Source organism: Grus americana, chromosome 24 (genome assembly GCF_028858705.1).
Source record: "Grus americana isolate bGruAme1 chromosome 24, bGruAme1.mat, whole genome shotgun sequence".
NCBI lineage: Eukaryota > Metazoa > Chordata > Aves > Gruiformes > Gruidae > Grus > Grus americana.
The window spans coordinates 2,667,567-2,687,694 of record NC_072875.1 but is presented as its reverse complement, the minus strand read 5'-3'; the positions used below and the strand labels follow the sequence as shown (position 1 = coordinate 2,687,694).

The window sequence follows — 20,128 nt, the reverse complement described above, 5'->3', positions numbered from 1 at the left end:
GCCGCTCCCGTACCGGAAGGGGCGGGGCGCCGGAAGGGGCGGGGCGGCGGGGGCGCGGGCCGTGCCGCTCCGCTCCGCTCCGCTCCGGGCCGCTCCGCGCCGCGCCCGGGCCCAGCCCCAGCCCCGCAGCGAGCCCCATGGCGCTGGAGCAGGCGCAAGCCGACGGGCCCGCCGCCGCCCCGGCCCTGCCGCGCCTCTGCGAGCCCGGCCCCGCCGCGCCGCCCGGCAGGTAGGTAGGCCCAGCGGGTCGGGGCCTGGGCCGGGGCCGGGGCGGGTGGAGCGAGCGACCGACCGACCTGTTTGTTTCGCACAGCGGGAGCGCCCTCTCCGCCCCGGAGAGCCCCAGTGAGGCGGCGCCGGCCGGCCCCGGCGGAGAGGCGGAGCCCGCTGCCGCCCCCGGCCAGGCCCCGGCGCTGCTGCCGGCGGCGCCTGGCGGCGAGGGGGAGCCCGGGCCCGGCGGCGTGGAGGCCGGGGGGCAGAGCGGCGGGGCGGCGGAGGAGCCCGACCCCGAGGCGGCCCCCGCCAGGCCCTCGCAGAACATCGCGGTGCAGGTGGGTGTCCGGCCCGGGGAGCGGGAACCGGCTCCGCGGCGGGGGCGGGCGGGCGGGGAGCTGCGCTGAGCTGCTGCCGGGGCTCCGGGTGGGAGGCGGCTAGGCCCGTGGGGACGTCGCGGTTTTGTGGCGTGTGGAGCGAGGCTTCCCCCAGGGGCAGTTCTGAACCGGCTGCTGCTGGGGAGGGCACAGCGGCACCCACGAATTGAGTAGGCTGGGGCCGGACCCTAAAGCCTGTCTGTGCCCTATAGCCATTGCCGTACGCACAGCCTTGTGCCTTGACTGATCTTGGGGTAAAGGGATGAAAGGAAGGTCAGTGAGGAGCTGAATCCGGGGCTTCTGCAGAGCTGGGTGGGGATGTGGGTCTGGCCGCTCGGTGAAGCTGCAGGGTGGGGGGTCTGACAGCGCTCGTCTCCCTCTGCAGACTGACTTCAAGACGGCCGATATGGACGTGAACGCGGATCAGGACATCGAGAAGAACTTGGTGGGTATCAAAGCCCTGCTGTCAGGTCCAGGCTCTGCTGTTTGCGCTCCCGTGCTGCTGTTCCCGGGTGAAGGAGCTGGAGCGCTGCGCTTCCTGCAGGGTGTCTTTTCCTCGTTAAAATACCAGCCTTGGCATTCTTAGGCTGTCTTCTTTAAAGGAGGAAGCGCAGTGCTGGCTGCAGCTTCAGGCAGCGCCTCCCTTTGTGCTTTCCGATCTAGAGAGCCCCAGCTTTGGAAGTGGAAGCGCTTTAACTGTGCTCCTTGACAGTGGTGCCTGCTGGGCTCTTGCACACTGCTGCGCTTTCCTGCCCCTGTATGCGCTCTCTTTAGCATGAGGGAAGGGGAAGGCTCTTCCTAAGCCGCCACTTTCCGCTGCAGGACAAAATGATGTCTGAGAGGGCTTTGCTGAAGGAGCGTTACCAGGAGGTGTTGGACAAACAGAGGCAAGTGGAGAATCAGCTGCAGGTACAGCTTAAGCAGCTCCAGCAGCGGAGGGAAGAAGAGATGAAGAACCACCAGGTATTTGGCAAAGCTCTCTTTTGGTTTAACCTGCCCGTTAGCTCTGCCGCTTACGCGATTAAGGTGGGCCGCTTTGGCCTCGTGCAGAGGGACGCAACAGGGAGCAGAGCTGGCCGTGAGAAGTGGTAGCGACACACTGCGTCGCCATTTCTTGTGCATGTGTCTTACAGCGCTGAGGACTGGCCCCTGCCCAAATCAGGGCACCGAGCGGTTCAGATCTGACTGAACTGGGGTCCTGCCGGTGATCTTGCAATGTCTCTTCGACAAGCGTGGTGCTTTCTCCAAATGCAAACTGGCGCAAAGCGGGGACAATTAGCTCCGTGTGATTATTTAGATCTCTGTGGCTGTGGCTCACGGATCCTGAGGTTAAACGAGCGACTCGCAAGTGGCCCTACGGTAGCTCACGACAAAAGGAATGGTCAGTGGCCCATCGGCTAGATCTAGAGCAGAGCTCGCTGCCCCTTAAAATCCTTTTGAAGAGACAGGAGAACCCGTGGTTTAGAGCGCCTGCCTGTCTCCTGGGTTTCCTCATCACAACTGCTATATATTTTGTCTGGGTCTATTCAAAAGAAAGATTCTGATGACGTGTGTGATCTCACAATCTCTGTTCAATTAATCTAAAGTAGTAATGGGTTTTAAACCAAAACCATTACTTGGGAATTTTGCTTTTTATTTGTGCGATGCTTGTTTTTACTCTAGGAGATCCTGAAAGCAATTCAGGATGTTACGATCAAGAGAGAAGAGACAAAGAAGAAGATGGAGAAAGAAAAGAAAGAATTCTTGCAGAAGGAGCAGGATCTGAAAGCAGAGATTGAGAAACTCTGTGAGAAAGGCAGAAGGTATTAATATGGAAAAGCACTCTGTCCTGTCGTAGAGGTGTGGGTTTGGATTTTTTCCAGCCTGAGGGCTCGGCGATATTTTTGCATAAAGCTCCTTTAGTAACGGTTCCAAGTACACTGGCTGTTTGTCCCCGAGCGGATGGTCGCAAAGCATGTGTTGTCAGAGCGGCACGGCTCCCTGCAGTGGATTCTGGTTCTATGCCACAATCTTTGTGCAGAATCATGATACAGCAAAATTTCTGCCCTGGAGGATGTCAGCGATTGCTTTCAAATGTTTATTGAACAGCGCAGCCTGCAGAGCCTGTCGTTACGTTGGGTGTGCGGCTGTGCCAAGATGTTGTTTCCGGTCAGGACCCACGGCTGGGCGATAATGCCTTTGCGGTAGGTGACTCCACCTGCCCTTGTTCTCTCGTGCAGGTTGCTGAAGGAGCAGGAGGAGAAGGAAAACAAGATCGCTTCTCTGATTGCAGAGCAGTCCGATGAAAAGTAAGGCTCTTCTCTGTTACCGGATTAATGCTGTTGAACGCTCATTTCCTTCCGGTTCCTTCCGGTCGTTTTGCCCTGGCGTGAATCTGACGCTTCTGGTGATCCTCTTTGATCCTGGTCACCAGCAGGCTCCTAGATACTTGTGACATGAAGAGCCCCTAAGATCAGAGTTTATCCTCAGCTCGTAACTGCCACCTCTGACTGAATTTCCACTTCCCAGAGCTAGGGCAAGCCTATTTCTCTCTGTGTTCCCCACAGCTGCCCAACTGCTCTAAACTCTGGCGCACTTGGGTGTTTTAAAGCTGGGCAGAGAAGCTCCAGATCCGGGCGTAGATGCTCACGTAGCAGAGGTGGGAAGGGCCAGCTATCCATTTCTCTGGGATCAGAATGACTCAGTTCTGCGTGCTGCCTCAGGTTGCTGCCTGGTCTAGACCTGTGCGCCTTTCCCTGGAGCTGGACGGAATTTTGCCCAGGGGAATTCCCCTCTCCTTGTTTTGCCCGGCGTGTTTGCCCACGGGTTGTTTGCACGCTCTGGAACAGCTCGCTCTTGGGACGGTGACTCATGCAGCCTTGGGAACTATGGCTGGTGTCACGGTCTGGAAGCTGTCGATCTTCCAGGGTGCCGCTCCATCCAGAGCTACCAGGATCGATTGGTTTTGGGGGAGTTTGTCAGCTCTCCCGTTCCAGTGCCTAAGCCGACGGTTCTGTTTCTCTCTGCAGGCAGCTCTGGGAGATGGAGCTAGATAAGCTGAAGAACCAGCACAATGAAATCAACAGGAACATTCTTGAGGAGACAGAACGTGCCTGGAAGGCAGAGGTCAGTGGGTGACTTCTTCCTTGCAGAGCAGATGTTGAAGAGTCTTTTGACGATTGCGGGTTGTAAGGAACGGTTATGCAAAATCAGGAGTGGTTGAAGCTGAGGCCAAGGCCCCTTCTCCGTGGGATGAGGGAGGGATAAGCAAATACCGGTGAAGTAAACGTTAGTCGAGACTAGCTAACTTGGTGCAGTGCTTAGTGAAGCGATCACAGTCGCGATCTGGCAGCATGAAACAAGGGAGTACGAAAACTGCTCTTCACATGGGGCCTCTCTCTGCCAGATCCTGTCCCTGGAGAGCCGAAAGGAGCTGCTGGTGTTGAAACTAGAAGAAGCAGAGAAAGAAGCAGAGCTACACCTCACCTACCTCAAGTAAGTCCGCGTAGTCTCAGAAATGGCGGGGTAACTCGGGTGTCCCTACGTGCCCATCTCCTTTTCCTCTGCTTACGCTGGCAGTTTGACTGAAAGAGTTCAAGGTTTTCTGTGGCTTTCTTTTGAAAAGAATGTGATTCAGTGATGTCAGAAAACAAGGGTACGTGGGGCCGTGCTTATACCCTGCTAGCGTTCACCTGCTGAACGTGTGCTGTGCTCTGGGCAGAGTGCTATAGGCGCGGCCTTGACTGCGGTGTCCGTGCCGCCATCCGCACTCTGGTAGCACCAGGCGCTCTCCTCTCGCCCAGTCGAAGGGTCTGAGCCCCTCTGCTCACCCAGCTGGAGGCGGGGAGCCTTGGTGAGGGAAGGCGGGAGGGTGTGGGGCGTTAGCTGCTCCCGCTTCACTGCCAGCAAGAGCGCGGTTGCAAGAGGGAAAGTTGAGTTGTGCTTGCAGATCTGCACCGCCCACGCTGGAGACGATGCGGCCGAAGCAGGAGTGGGAGATGAGGCTGAACAGGATACGAATGACCAAGGAAAGTGTCCGAGTAAGTTCCTGCTTTCCTAACGGCAAGCAGTTCTTATCGTGGAAGCCACTTTGCATGCTCAGTCCCAGTCCTCTTTGGGAGAGAAAAAGCTGCGTGCCCAAAGGCACGGCACAGTCGGTCTGCCTTTGCAAGTAGCCACGGAGACCTCCGGCTTGCTTCTTTAGGCTCGCGCGTGTGGCTAAGCCGCGCGGCTGTGAAAACAGTTTGTTGCGTTAATCGTGTTGCGTTCTCTTTCTCCCACCGGGTCTCTTTTCATCCTCTTGACTCCTGTGGAACCAAACTGTGTCCGCTTAGAGCCTGCAGCCGTGCTGGGGCTGAGAATACTCTGCCCAGGCAGGGGAATCTGCCTCTTCTAGGCAGGCAGCACCCAAAACTTCCTCAGGCAGGGGCTTTGAGAAACACGTTTCTTTTCCTCTCTGCTAGGATCAGTTCAACGACCACATTCAGATGGTAAGAAACGGAACAAAGCTGAGCAGCCTCCCACAGATCCCGACCCCGACGCTGCCGCCTCCGCCCTCAGAAGTGAGTGCCTCTCCGGCCGAACAAATGCACGCTTTCAGTGCTGGGAAGTTGCTGGGAGGCCCTGGGCACAGCCTGCCCACTGGCCCATACCTGCTGCTGCCTCCGCCGCGCGCGTTGAGGGAGGCTGTGTGGGATTGTGCTTTCTGGAGTCCCATGCTTGTCTCCCATCTGTTGGGGCTCGCCTGCCGTCCCAGGAGGGGAGGGGAAGGGTCTCCTGCCCTTGCTGGGAGGAGCACAGCCGCCAGTGCCTGCGGCGCAGCCCTCCTCCTGCCCGGCTGGGGAGGAAGGCGCGCGGCTCTGATTTTCAGATGGGCTTATTCCAACCAGCCTTTTCCTCCCCCCCCCCCACCCCGTTTTTCTTTCTCAGACAGATTTCATGCTGACGGCATTCCAGCCCAACCCGTCCCTTACTCCCAGGCTCCCGTTTCCCATCGGACCAGTTCCCGTTCCCATGGTGATGCCAAGCGCCGATCCTCGGGCGCTCTCCTTTCCCCTCCTGAACCCCGCGATCTCCAGGCCCAACCAGCCTTCCCCGCCGCTGCCTGCTTCCCAGGGAAGGAACAGCCCTGTAGTGGCATCGCTCATTGGCACGCATGGCCCTCACATGGCTCCTGCTGCCTCCATCCCTCCTCCGCCAGGCCTGGGGGGAGTTAACGTCGCTCCAGAGTTCCACAGGCTGCAGCCGGCCGATAAGCTGGAAAAGCTGCTGGAGAAGTTGTTGACTCGGTTTCCGCAGTGCAACAAGTAAGCGCCTCGCCTTGGTCTTTCCTGGAGAGGGGAGGCTTGCGCGTGGGATGCGAGCTGGGGTGAGGGGAAGCCGAGCTCCTCTTGGCGTTTGCGGGGTCTGGAGGAAGCGAGGGAAGGCAAGGAGCGAAGGCTGGGTGCTCTCTGCCGGGTTTGCCTTTGAGGGAGGGTCCCCGTTCCTGGGGGCTGCTGGGCTCGCTGGCGGCGGCCGGGAGCTCTCAGCAGGCTGCTGTCCGCGCAGGGCCCAGCTCACCAACATACTGCAGCAGATCAAGACAGCTCGGAGGACCATGGCGGGTCTGACCATGGAGGAGCTGACCCAGCTGGTAGCGGCCAAGCTGGCAGAGCAGCAGGAGCGGGTGGCGGCCGGAGCTCAGGTGGGAGAGCGGCGGGGGGCCGGTGGGTCCCACCAGAACCCGGGCAGCAGTCAGAAGCCGCGCTTGCTCCCTGCTTCCCTGCAGACTGAGCCACGCAGAGCCCGCTGCCTGCACTGCGCAGGGCTCGGGCCGGGCATCAGGCGGGTCCCCTGGGTTCCCCTTTCCGCTGACTGTGGCGTAATTCTTGGGAGCAGTGGTAGCTTGGGGTAACCCGGCTGTCCTCTCCTCCCGAGCTTCTCTGATGCACCTTGTTTGCCTTGCTGCAGCCTCTCGGTCGAATCAGGGCCCCCATGTTCTCTGCTCCGCTGCCTCAGATCAGCACACCCATGTTCCTGCCCCCGGCTCAGGTGGCTTACCCTGGAACGGCGTCACACGTAAGGCTGTTTGGCTTTCCTGTGGCACTTCGCCATCCCCAGGGAAAGGGGAAGGGAGGGAGGGGGAGGTGGTGGAAAGGATGAGCCGGTGAAGGTGGGACCTCTCGCCTCATGCAGCTACTTGGTGAGGTAGAAGGGAAGGGTTAGGGGCACGTGTCCTTTGTGCTCACGTTGGGGAGAGGGGGACGGCCGCAAGAGAGGCGTCCGAGGTTCCAACGTTGTGTGATGGCTGCGGGCAGAGGGAGGAGTTGGACAAACTGCAGCCTCGGGCTGGCAGGATGAGGAGCTGGAATACGGAATACGGGATCTGAGATGGGGCGTCTTACTGCCGTGTCCATCTCCTTTCTGTGCCCTCGCTGCTCGTCCCAGACCCCGGCTGCCTGTAAGCTGTGTCTAATGTGCCAGAAGCTCGTGCAGCCCGGTGACCTTCACCCCATGGCCTGCTCACACGTGCTGCACAAGGAGGTGAGTGTGCTTCCCCGGGGTGAGTGTGCTGCTCTCGGGTTCCTCGTAGCGATTCCGAAGGCCGATTCCCCTCCAGGGGCTCTGGGCACACGTAGCAAGTCTCTGTTGTGCCATGGACAAGCAGTGCCACGCTGTGTTCAGAGTGCCTTTCGAGTTGCGCCAGCGGCTCCTGACTAATTCTCTCTCTTCCAGTGCATCAAATTCTGGGCACAAACCAACACAAATGACACTTGCCCCTTTTGCCCAAGCCTCAAATGACGGCTACTCGAACAAAGCGGTCCCGTGGGAGGAGTTGCTGTGAATAGACAGGATCAGTTCTAAGATTTCTACAGTTCTATATTTATACGACCATGTATACACATGTACATTTTTATTATATAGGTAATGTGTGTATAGAAAGTCTGTATACATACAAATTCATAAATAAAGTGTGTATATTATGCAGTGATTTGGTGCTGCTCCCCACTTCTTAGCTCGCAGCCTCCCTGGCTTCCTCTCAAACGAGCGTTCAGGCCTAAGCTGCTTGCCAGGATGCTGGTGGCTGCTGCAGCTGCCTCTTCCTGGCCTTCTCCGGGGCCGGCGCTCCCAGCAGATCTGTGCTTGCCGCACGCTGTTCCCCTCAGCGGGATGTCTCGCCGCCCTGCTCCCCCCCTCCCCCAGTAGTTCCCCTCTGAGCAATGAACAGGTTGCAGGTGAAGAGCCGTTTGGGGTTTTTTTGGTGATCTTTTTTTAATGTAATAATAATTTACCGTGTTAACATTCATTGTTCTTACATAGACAATAGGTTACAGAGTACTGGAGTCTACAGCGACAGCCTGTGGTAACTGTCCCCGTCCCCCTCCTGCGGGGCAGCGTTCCGCACGCGCCTGTACCCGGTGTTCCCTGCCGTCAGCGAACGGGTCGGCTGCGCTGCAGTTCAGGACAGATAACCAACCTGTCGTACTTCCACCTTTCCCCTCTCCCGTACTTTCTCGTAGAGCAGGGGCTGATGCACCGACCCTTTCTCCATGGGTTCTGGTGGGATTACGAGGTGCTCGGCACCCCTTACTCGCAGCCTGTGGCACAAACTCGGCACTGGTAGAGCTAGCGCCTGTGCCGTGGGGTTCGTCAGTGCCAGCGCCGCCTGGGTGCAGCACGCCTGAATTTGTCCCCAGTCCAAACCTTTCTACGCGCACGCTGGCCAGCGTGATTTAAGGCAGTGGTCCACAACAGTCTCTGGGATCCTGGGGGGCTGGGGGGGGGGGGCAGGGGGGAAAGTCCTGGGCAGGCACAGGGGCACGGGGGTCTGTGCACGCTCTGTGATTGCGTAATGTTGCCCTCTCGCGCCAGGGCGGAATCGCTGGATGCTTGCAGTTTCGGAGCCGGGCACAGGAGCTGGGTGCTACTTGCAAGTGCACTAGTAGCGAAGTGGGACGGTTTAGGGGTGCATGTAACAGGCTGTTGTGGCGGTGCCCAGTGCTAGGGCCGGCTCGTCTCTCCTGCACGGCGTTGCTTCCTCCTCCTGCCTCCCGCGCTGGCTCCCTCGCTGCTTTTTCCAAGGGATATTTAACTGCAGGGTTTAGTTAACGAGCTTTACGTTGGTGGTTACTGCAGCCCTGCAGCGCTCCAGCCCCTGTCCCTGCCCGAAGTGGTGGCTCGGCTCTTGTGCGTGCCTGCGCACACCGCAGGCAGCCCTGTCTTTTTTGCTCCTGGAGCAATGTTGCTTTTTTTTTAATTAGTGGATGTCGGCATTTAAAACAAAGCACTCTCCTATCCTGCATCCCTCTATGGCTGTCACCGCCTCCTCTGAAAGCAACGGGACCGCCTCTGCTCCATAAAGCGCTTCTGCCAGAGCGCGCCGCTGCTGAGCAAGCCCTGGCCTTGGGTTGTGGCCAAGGCCCTGGGACTGAGCAGAGGGCTAAAAATACTTAAAAAAAACCCCCCAAGACAGAACAGGACTAAATCCCCTAACGTTGGGTTTCAGCGCTAGAATTAAAAATATAGATATATGTATATATGGTACAGGTGAGAAGCGACCGTTATTTGTACACCCCTGTGTGGTGTGGGACCTGCTATGTACACGTTCGGATTCTGCACAGCTGCACTACCAGTGACTCGCATTATTTAAAAAAAAAAAAAAAGAAATAAATACAGCCATGTGTTTAAAAACTAATAAACGCTGCAGTCCCCACAGCCGCCGCCTGTCCCCAAGCTGCCAGGGTGTCTTGCGCCTCAGGAGCAGGAGCCGGGGCCCAGCCAGGGCCAGGATGCGCGAAGCAAGCGGAGAGGAGCTGCTGTGCCGTGGGACGTGCTGATGACGAGGCAGGGCAGGGGCTGCAGGCGGGGGCCAGCCGAGCCCGGCGCTGGCTCCCCTATGGCTTTTGAACGGGCAGGCGGGCTGGGGAGCGGCCGGGGTTGGGTGCTTCGCTCTCTCCTGGCACGCAGTCTCCAGGTGGTGCTCGCAGGGGACGGCTGCTTCTTTCCCTCCCCGTGCAGCCCATGGGGGCGAGCACCCGTGTCCCCGAGCTGGGAGGCTGCTTTCCCCGGGGTGCGAGGGGAAGCAGCCACTGGCTTCTCCGTGGCAGGCGCTGTTGATGCTGGAAGGGAGGCAAGGCGGTTTCCCGTCCCCAGAGGGGACATGGCGAGCAAAAGCGGAGTGGGGAGAGGATGGGTGCCTGCTCCTGCCTGTCCTGGGAGGCAGCTGGGAGGGCGGGGGGGGGTGCAGGGAGTCCTAGGGCTGGTGGCAGCAGTTTGAGAGGGCAGGGGAAATGCCATGGAAAATGTTAGAGCAAGCAGTGCGTGGGGGAGCAGGAGGATGGGAGGGAAACCCCTGCCTCTGCCTGTCCCCAGCGGCCCCAGGCCGGCCCTGCATGGCTGGCTGTCTCCTAACTGCCCGGGAGGCTCCGGAGATCTGAACGCTGGAGTCTGGCTCAGGCAGGCGTCCCGGGCAGGGAGCCGCACGGGGAAGGTGCAGCCACAGCATGCCTGCACGCGCGCACAGCTACGTGGGGAGCCTGGGCTGGCAGTTTCCCGGCAGGGTGGGCTGAGAAGGGCGGCAGATGCACAGGGATGGAGGGAGATGGGACAGGCAGGGGGTGGCTCATCAGCATGGCTCCATCAAGCCTGGCAGGGCTGGGCAGGAGAGCTTGGGACAGCCAGAGAAGCTGCCCCCAGCCCCCGGGACAGGGTTGCTGCGCTCTCATCCCCCTCCCCGGCTGCCGCGCTCTTTCTGTAGGTCCCAGATGAACGCAGCCCAGGCCTGGGGCTCCCACGGCCGCTCCCAGCCCGCTGGCCCCGATGGGCACCGCGTCCTCCAGGGCCAGGACCTACCTCTCCCTGCCCCGCTGCCTCGCCTGTGGCCCCTGGGGCTGCCCCCGCGCTCCACGGTCACTTCAGCAAGGATATGTCGTCGGCGAAGTCGTCGTGGTCCCGCCGCAGGCAGTGGAAGCAGCGCCACTGGAACACCATGAGGCAGAGGGGCAGCATGAAGAGGGCGCAGATGGCCGCCATGACATAGGCGATGGTCATCAGGGTGGACTCGTCCGTCTGCGGGATGTTGTAGCCGCAGTCCTCCATGTTGGAGTGCAGGTAGGGCCCCTCCACTGCGGCCGTCCGAAACTCGTCGTGCACTGCGGGGAGCAGAAGGTAGGGCTCTGGCCACTGCGCTACCACGGCGTGTCCATGTCCCCTCTGCCTCTCCCTCCCTCCCTCTGGGTCCTGCCCTCACCGTGGCAGGCGCTGACAGCAAAGCCGATGCGCTTGCGGGCACGGTCGAAGACCACGTAGAAGCCCTCCATGATCACGGCGCCCATGACGGTGCCTGTGGAGGACTGCGAGATGGCAAATTTGTAGCAGTCGTCCTGAGAGGTGGCCACGTCCTCCACCGGGCGCAGGTATTGCTGCAGGAAGAGAGGTGCCGTCAGGAATGGGGACGGGCTGCCCGGCACGGTCCTGCCCACCGACCATTTCCAGCCCGCTCTCTGGCTCGGCACCAGGCAGGGTCTGGCCCTGCCAATGCTCACCTGGGGCAGGATGGTGATGCGGAAGGACTGGTTGGTGGCCTCCCCCATCAGGTAGAGGGACAGGACCGGGAAGATGTGCCAGGGGGTGGTGCCGACCTGCCAGCAAACCAGCTGCTCCCCCAGCCAGAAGCCGTCCGGGAACTTCTCGGTCTGCCAGAGGGGAAGGGGAGGTGAGCGGGGCCATGCCAGGCAAGCAGCCGAGATGCTTAGGCTGGTGATGGGCAGCCACGCTGCCCTCGGCCCTGTGCTGGGCCTGGGGACGTGCCCACGGGGGAAAGGATGGGTTTCACTGACCGAAGAAGCTGTTTTGATGGATTTCACCGCAGCCTCAAACACCTTCTTTGGCAGCCTGAGGTTGGTGGTCCCACTGTCCACGATACTCTTGTCATAGTTGTACTGGGGGCAGAAGAGGAGGAGTGACCGAGGCGCAAGACCCCGGCCCCGCTGCCCTCCCCTCCCGATCCCCCTCAGATTAAAGGCGGGTGCCTCCAGCGGCAGCGACAAAGCAGCGCCCCGTCGGACAGGTTCCCCTGCTGCCCCCTCACCTCCTTGCAGTCCATGTTCAGGTCCTGCCCGTTGACCTCCAGCTTGACGATGATGACCTCGTAGTACCACTCCTTCCGGATGGGTGTGTACCAGATGTCACCCACGTACAGCGAGCGGTCGATGCCACCAATGATCTGCAGCAGAGACAGAAAGGCGCTGCCACCACACGCTGCCAACTGTGGCCAGGCAGGTCCCGCTGCAGCAGAGCACTCACCATGCTGCCTCCCACCGATGCCAGGGCCTCCGTCTCGTTGGGCGAGAAGCCTGCGCCGCAAAGCTGGAGGGAGAAGATGTTGGGCACCCGGGTCTGCTTCACCAGGGAGTCAAAGAAGGGCTCCAGGCTGTCGTCGGGCTGGTGGGAGGAGAAAGCAGAGGCAGGCCAGGGACGTGTCAGTGCTGTCCCCTCTCCAGGGGCTCCCCTTGCCAGGACTGCTCTGCCCCCAGGGATCCTAGCTCTGTGTGCTGTTGGAGCAGGGCTCAAGGTCACCAGCACAGCTGCGAGCTGGGCCCCGGGGGACCGAGCGGAGGCAAGGGAAGAGGCAATGGAACCCTGCTGGGATGGGTGCCCTGGCAGGGCCAGGCAGTGCTGGGGCCCGGCCAGCTGCAAGCCAGGACTCACCCGGGCGATCTCGGCATACGCCAGCCCCAGGATCCCTTCCCAGTTGGAGCCGTTGATGAAGAATTTGTCCGACTCCGTGATGGCAGCGATGTTGGCTCTGACGGTGACGTTGGGGCCGTGGGGGATGGTGACAAGGTCAGTGCCCAGCTCCCCTTCCCACTTGCCCTGGGTGTAGGGCACATACACACCCTTCCGCAGGTCACGGTAGGTGCTGGACCTGCAACAGCATTAAAAAGCCAGGGTAAGACCGGCGTGGAGGAGGAGCATGTGCCCGCGTGCTGGGTGACGGTGGGAGTGTGTGCATGCGTAGCCGAGCATTTGCAAGCATCGAGGCATTGCCTGTCCTGCAGACCGGCACGGCTGGGCGAAGACAGCGTGTTTCTCCACACATGCGGCCATTGGGGAGCCCCACCACAGGTTGGTGACGCACTAGAATGGCTCCTTGCAGTCTGGGCCGAGGCTGTCATGGGGTGCGCAGGGGACGAGCCCAGCTGTTGTTTGCTGTGTACAATGGCCACTGGCCCAGACACCGTCCTGAATGTTGGAGGAGGGTGAACATGCGACCGAGGGGTCCCTCCTTCTCCAGCTTAGAGGCTGGGCGGTACCTGGCAGGGTCTGGCTGGACCCCCAGCAAGAAGGGACAGCGTGCCTCCGTGGGGCTGGGGCTGTGCCACGGGCACAAGGAGCAGTGGCTGTACTCCCTGTGTCCACCCAGCATACTCACAGCTGCCGCTGGTAGTATCTCCGGAGGAAGGGGTGAGGCGCAGCTCCCACAGCGAAGTTACTGCTCCCTGTGTCCACCAGGATATTCAGCTGGAGAAGGAAGAGAGACAGGGAGGCTCATGACTGCAGTGGGACCGGGCTGTCCCACCTGCCCAGCTCTGTCTGGCACTGCAGGCAAGCGATGCTTTCCCTGTCCCCACGCCTGGCGCACAGTGGCCGCTGCACCATGTCACTCCTAGGGAGCCACAGCTCTGGGTCCCCAGCAAGTCTCCCGACTGGGGCCAGGAGGGACGCCTGAGCAAGGGCCCTCTTTTGCCATGCCCAGGGAGAGCTCAGAGACACTGTGCGAGAGGACACAGCAGTGGAGCAGGAGTCAGCGACATCAGGGTGTTGCACAAGAAGCAAACATTGTCCGGCACTGTGCAAACAGAGCGTGAGCTCTCCTCTCGGCACAGCCCGGCTTCGGGCCCCTGTGCCCGCTGCCTGAACCTGCAGGCAGGATTCCGCAAGCGCCTGGCAAGGCGTTGTGGGGCTGGAGGGAGCAGTGGCAAGACGGGGTGCCTGGGCTCCCCTTGCCTGGAAACCTAATTTGCTCACAAAGCTGGTTGGAAGGACTGACGGTACGCAAGCCGCCGCGGATTGCTGGGTCCACTAATCGGCCATCCATATGCTGAGCTCTGCTCCCAATTCATTTCTGCCTGTGCCCTGGATTACCGGCTCGCAGGCAGGGTTTGGCAAACGTCCCGGCAGGGCTGGGAGCAGGCTAGCCAGATCCTGCCCCCGGCTGAACCCTGCCTGCGGCCCCCTCTGCCCTGCGAGGAGCCGGGGCAGGCGGGTGAGGATTGCCACAGGGCTCGTGCGGCCGGGGGCTCCTGGCCGTGCTGAGCAGCAGAGCCATGGGGTGCGCTCTGCCCCCCAGCCCTGGGGGGGCTGCTTCGCCAGCATGACCCTAGCCAGCAGCGCACCAGGGCTTCGGCCTTTAATCTGCGGAGTCAGAGGAGAGAGGAAGAAGGCTAAGGCGCTTGTGCTAATCGCAAAAGCACTGGGCTACAGCTGCAGGAGTTTTCTCCATGGCCCGCTGGGAGGGGCTGGCTGCAGGCAGCATGTTCTGGGCGCCCCTTGCCCCTGCCCCATCGCCCTGCCCACGGCCCCGTGCTGTGCAGGGGGACAGGTCCCCCCCAGCCCCAGGCTGGCTTCTTGCCTAGGGGAACATTTCAGGCCACAGGTAAAGATCAAAGAGGCACCCTCGCCCCTCTGCTATCCCCCTTGGGTGACCGCCAAGAGCTGCCATGCTGCACAGCCCGACCTTCCCCTGGCAACCCAGCACCTGCAGCCTCCACTGCTGTGCCCAGGCTGTTCCCAGGGTGGCTGTTTGATCGGTCATTAGGGGCCATCTGCTCCACACAGCTCATCTTCGCTGATCCCCAGGTACCCAGAGGAGATGGGTTTCCCTGGAGAAAGAAGACCTGGAGCTGATGCTGCAGGGAGAGGATGCAGGCGGCAGGGAGCAACAACTGTGCAGTGGTTCGAAGCGCAGCTCGGAACCAAAATTAAAGCGCAACAGAATAGAGGAACTTCCTCGCCAGCACCAGGGAGCTGAAAGGAAAGGTGAGGAGGGAGACGGGCCGGTGGGCAAGAGTGGGGTGCCGGGGCTGCACATGTGCCTTTGAGAAGGATGCATGCACCCCCAGAGGTAAATACCCTCCCTGCTCCCCGATTTCCTGCATAGGCACAGCCATACTCTTTCACGTGAATCTTCTAATTCCATTACAACGCCTGGAGGGATTTTGCTGTAGCACGCACACACGCGCGCACGCACACGCGCCGCGTTCACATTTGGAAGGAGTCCAAGGCTGGAAGATGCTGCCCAAAAGGGTGACTGGCTCAGAAACGCACGAGTGCCTGGAAACAGGTGGTTCGCACGGAAATTATCTGGCAGCTGTGACACGTGGCAGGTCCCAGGCAAAAGATGACGAAATCGCATTTAAAGCTAGATTTTAGAAATAACCTCCTCCCTTTTTTCCCTAAACATACCCTGCCAGAGCAGAGAATAAATCCCAGCCACACAGGGACAACACGGAACCGTTCCCAGAGACCCGGTTTCTGTGGCAGTGGTATTACTCGGTTCACATCTCGTTCGTGTTGCTCTCTCCCACCATGTGTGCAGAGCTGGGCTGGGCCCCCAGCATGGAGCCAGCTCGTGGGGAAGAGCCAGCCTTTATTTCAGAGCCTGTGTGGGTGCTTTGGCAGCACCAGCCTACGTGGTGGGCGGCAGGCGCGCAGGAGCCCGGCCCTGTGCTGGAAGGACTGGTGGACCCTCGAGGACCAAGCTGGCCCCCTCAATCCTGTGGGCCACGCTTGCTGCTGACGGCAGCAGGTATGAGCATATGGGCGCCCAAGGATTTGGCAGGGAGAACCTCCGCAATCTCACCCATAAAAGAGGGGAGGAACTGGGCTGCCCTGTGCTGTGCCCTCGGCGCCCATCCCGTCCCCAGTGCACAGGCAGATGGTGGGTGCCACACGTGTGAGCTGGGCAGCGTGGCTCCCAGGATGCGAGGGACACCGACAAAGCGATGGAGCAGGAGCAGAGCCCGGTGATGCACTGGCTCCTGCTCTGCCTGCCCCGCAGGCCCCCTTTCCAGCAAGGCCGTCCCCGGCTCCTGCGCGCTGCCTCCCCACGCTACCCCCGGACTCCTGTGCAGCGACGACCCGCGCGAGAGCCTCAAGAAAAGCAACTTCCAGAAAATTCACCCAGGTCAGGAGTGGCACGCGGAGCCAGGCAGGCAGCAGCTGCGCCCAGCGCTGTGCTGGGAGGACCGCACCAAGCGTGGCTTGGCCCCGCGCTTCCCTCCTGCCCGCATCTGCCCGCTCCAGGCAGGCAGGCAGGCAGACGGCCGTGCGGCGCTCTCGCAGACGGGCACGCCACATTGCCACCCCCCCCGCCGCCCACACACCGCGCCAGCTCCTGCATGGTGGCACCCTTCGGCTCGGCAGCCAGGGAGGGAAGGATGCAGCATGCCTGCTCCGCACGCACGGCACGGCACGGCACGGCCCGGCGAGGCACGGCACGGCACCCGCAGCACCCAGGGCGGCCAGGCAGCCCGTGTGTCACCCGGCGGAGAGGGGAGTCACCTTCGGCGGGGGCCTGCAGCCACCTTTTATCAAAAGCCACAGAAAAAGCAGCCCGCGAACATCGCAAGAAAGAGGCGGAGCTGGAACGCTTCCCGAGCCGTGCAGCCAGAGCGACGCGGCAGCGTGCTCGGCCTTGGTGGCCCCCGCGGCGCGAGTGCCGGTCCTCCTGAAGGCCGGGCGGCGGGAGACACCCCCCTCCCCCGCGCACCCCCAGACCGAAGCCGCGGAGGGGCCGGAGCGGGACCCGCAGCCCCCCCCGGGGCGCCCCGCGGACCCCGCTCCAGTCCAAGCCCGGCGGCCCGCGGCCCCGCCGCCCTCTCGGCGCCGGGAAGGGAGCGGAGCCCGCGCCCCAGGGGTGGCCGCCGGCCTCCTACCTTCTGCGGGGGGCTGCCCACCGTCATCTCCACGTAGTAGCCCTGCCCGGACTTGCCCCGCAGGTTGTCAATCATCTCCACGAAGCTGCCGCCCCGCTCGGCCTCCTCCGGCGCCCGGCGCGCCCGGGACCCGGCGGCAGGGCCGCGCCGCCCCGCAGGGGCAGCCGGATGCGCGGCGGGGTCGGGCGGGCGCGCAGGGTGGCCGCCCCCAGCCACAGCAGCAGCCAGGGCCAGGCGGCAGCCATCGCCGCAGCCCTGCCCGCGCCCTCCGCGGCACCGGCGGCTCCCCGCCCCGGAAAGCCCTCCTCCCCACGGGCGGGGGACGGCGCCTAGCGGGCCCGCAGAGCCCCGCGCCTCGGCCGGGCGGCCGCGCCGGGGCGGGCAGGCGGCGCGGCGGGGCCGAGCGGCGCGGCGGGCATGGCGGCGCGGCCCTCCCCGCCCCAGAAAGCCCGCCCGCGCCCGCCGCACCCCGCCCGCCGGCGGAAGCGCTTGCGGCCGCGCCGTGGTCCGGCCCAACCCGCCGCGGTTCCCCCCTTCCGGCCGCGGCCCGGCCCGGCTGCGGCGGGGGGGGGGGGACGGCGAGGCCGGGGCCCCGGGCCGGACCGGGCCGGGCGGCGGGCCGGGGGGCGCTGACGCGTCGCCATAGCAACGCGCGGCGGGACCCGCCCCGCCCGGACTACAGCCCCCAGCAGGCGCCGCCGCACCGCCGACGTCACGCGGCGCGGCCCTCCCGCCTGCCAATCCGGCGCCGGGCGGTCCCCGTCGCCCAATGGTATTTAGCCGGGGGCGGGCTGTGCTCTTGCCAGGGCAGCCGGAACCCGGAAGCGGTGGTGGCGGTACGGTCCCGGGCAACCGGCGGGCGTCCATGGAAGTGACGAGCGGGTGGCGGCGGCGGCGGCGGCTCCCCCCGCGGGCCCGGCCCAGCGAGCAACCCCGGTGAGGGGGGCGAGGGCCGGTGCCCCGGGGCGGGCGAGCCGGCGGGGTGAGCTATGCGGCGTGGGGCTGGCGGGGCGCATGGCCCGGGGAGGGCGGGAGCGCAGCAGCCGGAGGCGGCTCGTCGCTCCCGCTCGGAGGACAGCGGAGATGTCCGTCCTGTTCTCCTTTCTCCCTCTGCTCGCGGCTGCGCTCTTAGTGGCGCAGGGGTCCGCAGGGTCCTGGCCGTGCGGCTGTCCTACCTACGCAGCCGTGAAATGGGTGGGGAAAAGCGGTTTTCTTAACCTCGCGTGCTCCTCGCGTCCCCTCCCGTCCTTGCCCCGCGCATCCCCCAGCGCTGGTGCCGGCGGGGAGGGACGGGGCTGGGATGGCAAGCGGCGCCAGGTACTGATGGAGGAAAACAAGAACGGAAGGCTGCGAGCGAGCTGCCCGTGCCCAGGTGCTTTATTTGGGAGGGGGAGTGGAGCGATGCAGTTTGGGTTTGGTGTGTCCTGAGACTGTCTCTGTCCGGAAACCGCCCGGATTAACTGCTGCTTCCGAGACTCCCTTACCTAAGGGTTATAAATACGGAGCGGGCTGAGGATGGTGGAAGGTGAAGAGGGCAGCGGAGGCTCAATTACCGGCAGCGGTGTGGTGATCCTGCTCCAGGCGGTCATCATTAGTGCACTAATGCCGCTCAGCCCGTTCCTATTGCTGCCGGGACACCTGGCAGGTGAGAGAACCCCCTGGATCTCACCAGAAAAGCAGAGGCATGCTTTATGCATGGAGTGTTTTGGGTAAAAGCTAGTCTGACCTCGTCACTCCCCCGTGGCCAGGCAGCTGACCTGTGTGCAGGGTGTGAAAGGGACGGTCCTGTCCTCGCTCCCGCCATGTGTTCATGGTCTCCCTTGTGCTTGCACTGGCATTTGTGCAGCTGCACACCTGGCCTGGCTCCCCACATGGTGTGTGAGGCTAATGCTGGCCAAATGTGGCCGTGCAGAGCCACAGCTGGGGGGCTTGGGCTGAGGAAAGTCACTCGTAGCCACCTAAACTCTGCGGTGAATGGGTCATAAGGACCCAGCTGTGGCAGGACCAAATCACTGCCTACAGTCTTTGAGTTAACCAGCAAAGCAATCCTCCAGAGGTGGGACACACGACGTTGGGGTCCTATATAGCTTCCGAAATGTCCTCTGGGAAGACGAGAGAGGGTGTGGTGAGAAGCTGCCTTGTCCCTGGGCAGTGCTGGTTCAGCTCTCAAAGCTCTTCTGGGAAAACGGCTCTCCTTCTCTTTACCTTTTCTCATTTCAGCTTATTTTTGGCCTGTTCAAAAAGTGCCTGAAGCAAGTGCTCATCTTCTGTAGAAGCCTGAAAGCCTGGTGGGGGGGTCTGATTATAACTTCTGCGCTGCTTCAGCTCTGCTCCCTGTTTCCACAGCCCCTGTGAAGCATGCAGGGAAGGTCTTTGATGTGCTTTTTGCTGTGTGCAGCGAAAGAGCGCTGTGAGCAGAGCTATGCCCTCTTGCATGTTTGCCTTCCTTTAGGGTGGTTTGGGCTGTGGGTGTTGTGACTGGGGCAACTTCTTCCTCCTTGGCCTCAGGGCAGGTGTGAAACTGAAGTGGAGAGCTCTGGGCTGTGCCCTGCATGGTGCGCGTAACCAGGGGGGCTCATCTCCCCATTACTGAATGAATAAACAAGCAAGCAAAACTGAGTGCCGGGGTATCTACCTTTTGTAGGGGAGGTGGGGAAACATGGTTGTGAATAATGCAATATTTCTTCCCCTCTTTTTCTGCTGTTAATTCCCTTTGAGCTGCAGCCCGCTGCCCAGCACTTGTAGCTGTGTCTTCATGCCTTAGCCAGAACTGATGGATTCTGGTAGCCTTCGCTCTTTGCCCTTCCCATCTGCACCATGCTTGGCAGCCCCAGCGCGCCTTGTTCCCCTCCACAGCCCCCCTGGTGCCCCGTTTCCTGCGGGGCTCCGCCACGCACTGTGTGATGAGGAGGGTTTGTTTCCAAGTGCAGCTGATCACTGTGACTTTCTGTTGCTCCCTTCACGCAGGGAGCCATGGCGGGAGCTATGGTGCGCATTGGTGACCAGCTCATCCTGGAAGAAGATTACGATGAGACGTACATTCCCAGTGAGCAAGGTAAGTGACACCTGCCTTCCTAGGAGCTGCGATAAGGGATTCAAGCATGCGAGTCACTTTGAGGTGTATTGAGAAAACAGGAACATGCGTGGAGAAGGCAGAATAAATGGTATTTCACAGAAGCCAGAGGTGAAAAATTAGCTCTTTGGTTGCAAAGATAAATACTAATTTGCAGACTGTCTCCCGGCTTTACCAGCCTAGCGGAAGGTGCCTGCTGACACATGGAGCCGTGCTGTCAGCTTTCAGCAGCCTAATTTTGGGACTGGGATTTCCCAGTGTGACCATTGCTTTAGCTGAGAAGGTTGGCTTTATTGCGTAGTGCCTGGTGTAGACTGTCTCCACAGGTTCCTCTTCTCATTTCCTAGAAATCCAGGATTTTGCTCGGGAGATCGGGATTGACCCTGAGAAGGAGCCGGAGCTGATATGGCTGGCCAGGGAAGGCATCGTGGCCCCATTGCCACCTGAGTGGAAGCCCTGGTGAGAGCTCTGTCAGCAGCTGTCCTGTTTGATTCCCACCCGTGCCCTGCTGCGTGCTGCCCACGTAGCTGGCAGAGCAGGGTACCTAACGGCTGGTGTGGGGCATAACG

At 61.7% G+C, this 20,128-nt stretch overlaps 3 protein-coding genes across 5 annotated transcripts in view; 2 read left to right on the top strand and 1 right to left on the bottom strand.

The window, feature by feature from the left end:
- The first annotated feature begins 27 nt into the window (after positions 1 to 27).
- On the top strand, positions 28 to 7,554 carry RNF214 (ring finger protein 214). The gene is made up of 15 exons (XM_054802992.1): positions 28 to 229; positions 314 to 551; positions 976 to 1,035; positions 1,413 to 1,553; positions 2,253 to 2,392; positions 2,810 to 2,878; positions 3,599 to 3,695; positions 3,976 to 4,064; positions 4,519 to 4,609; positions 5,033 to 5,131; positions 5,499 to 5,875; positions 6,117 to 6,252; positions 6,519 to 6,626; positions 6,996 to 7,091; positions 7,284 to 7,554. The coding sequence occupies exons 1-15, from the start codon at positions 138 to 140 to the stop codon at positions 7,347 to 7,349; spliced, it is 1,899 nt and encodes a 632-aa protein (XP_054658967.1). The 5' UTR covers positions 28 to 137; the 3' UTR covers positions 7,350 to 7,554.
- Positions 7,555 to 7,801: 247 nt separating this feature from the next.
- BACE1 (beta-secretase 1) lies at positions 7,802 to 16,879 on the bottom strand. Its single transcript, XM_054802993.1, is given in 10 exon segments — positions 7,802 to 10,699; positions 10,798 to 10,969; positions 11,093 to 11,242; positions 11,387 to 11,488; positions 11,638 to 11,772; positions 11,853 to 11,990; positions 12,258 to 12,474; positions 12,982 to 13,070; positions 16,487 to 16,614; positions 16,617 to 16,879. Coding segments are annotated over 10 exon segments (1,488 nt in total). The 5' UTR covers positions 16,732 to 16,879; the 3' UTR covers positions 7,802 to 10,457.
- Positions 16,880 to 17,285: 406 nt separating this feature from the next.
- CEP164 (centrosomal protein 164) overlaps positions 17,286 to 20,128 on the top strand; it is a 37,172-nt gene continuing 34,329 nt past the window's right edge. For all 3 annotated transcript variants that reach the window (XM_054802988.1, XM_054802987.1, XM_054802985.1), the window contains exons 1-3: positions 17,286 to 17,422; positions 19,454 to 19,541; positions 19,907 to 20,018. In XM_054802988.1, coding sequence (XP_054658963.1) covers positions 19,460 to 19,541; positions 19,907 to 20,018 — 194 coding nt within the window. In that variant the 5' untranslated portion in view covers positions 17,286 to 17,422; positions 19,454 to 19,459. The remainder of the gene's footprint in view (positions 17,423 to 19,453; positions 19,542 to 19,906; positions 20,019 to 20,128) is intronic.

Excerpts from the sequence above, each read along its gene's own strand:
- RNF214 (XM_054802992.1), top strand. The coding sequence starts at position 138 with ATGGCGCTGGAGCAGGCGCAAGCCGACGGGCCCGCCGCCGCCCCGGCC. Across the intron at positions 1,554-2,252 it reads AAGAGATGAAGAACCACCAG|GAGATCCTGAAAGCAATTCA; the intron begins GTATTTGGCAAA and ends TTTTTACTCTAG. Across the intron at positions 2,879-3,598 it reads GCAGAGCAGTCCGATGAAAA|GCAGCTCTGGGAGATGGAGC; the intron begins GTAAGGCTCTTC and ends TTCTCTCTGCAG.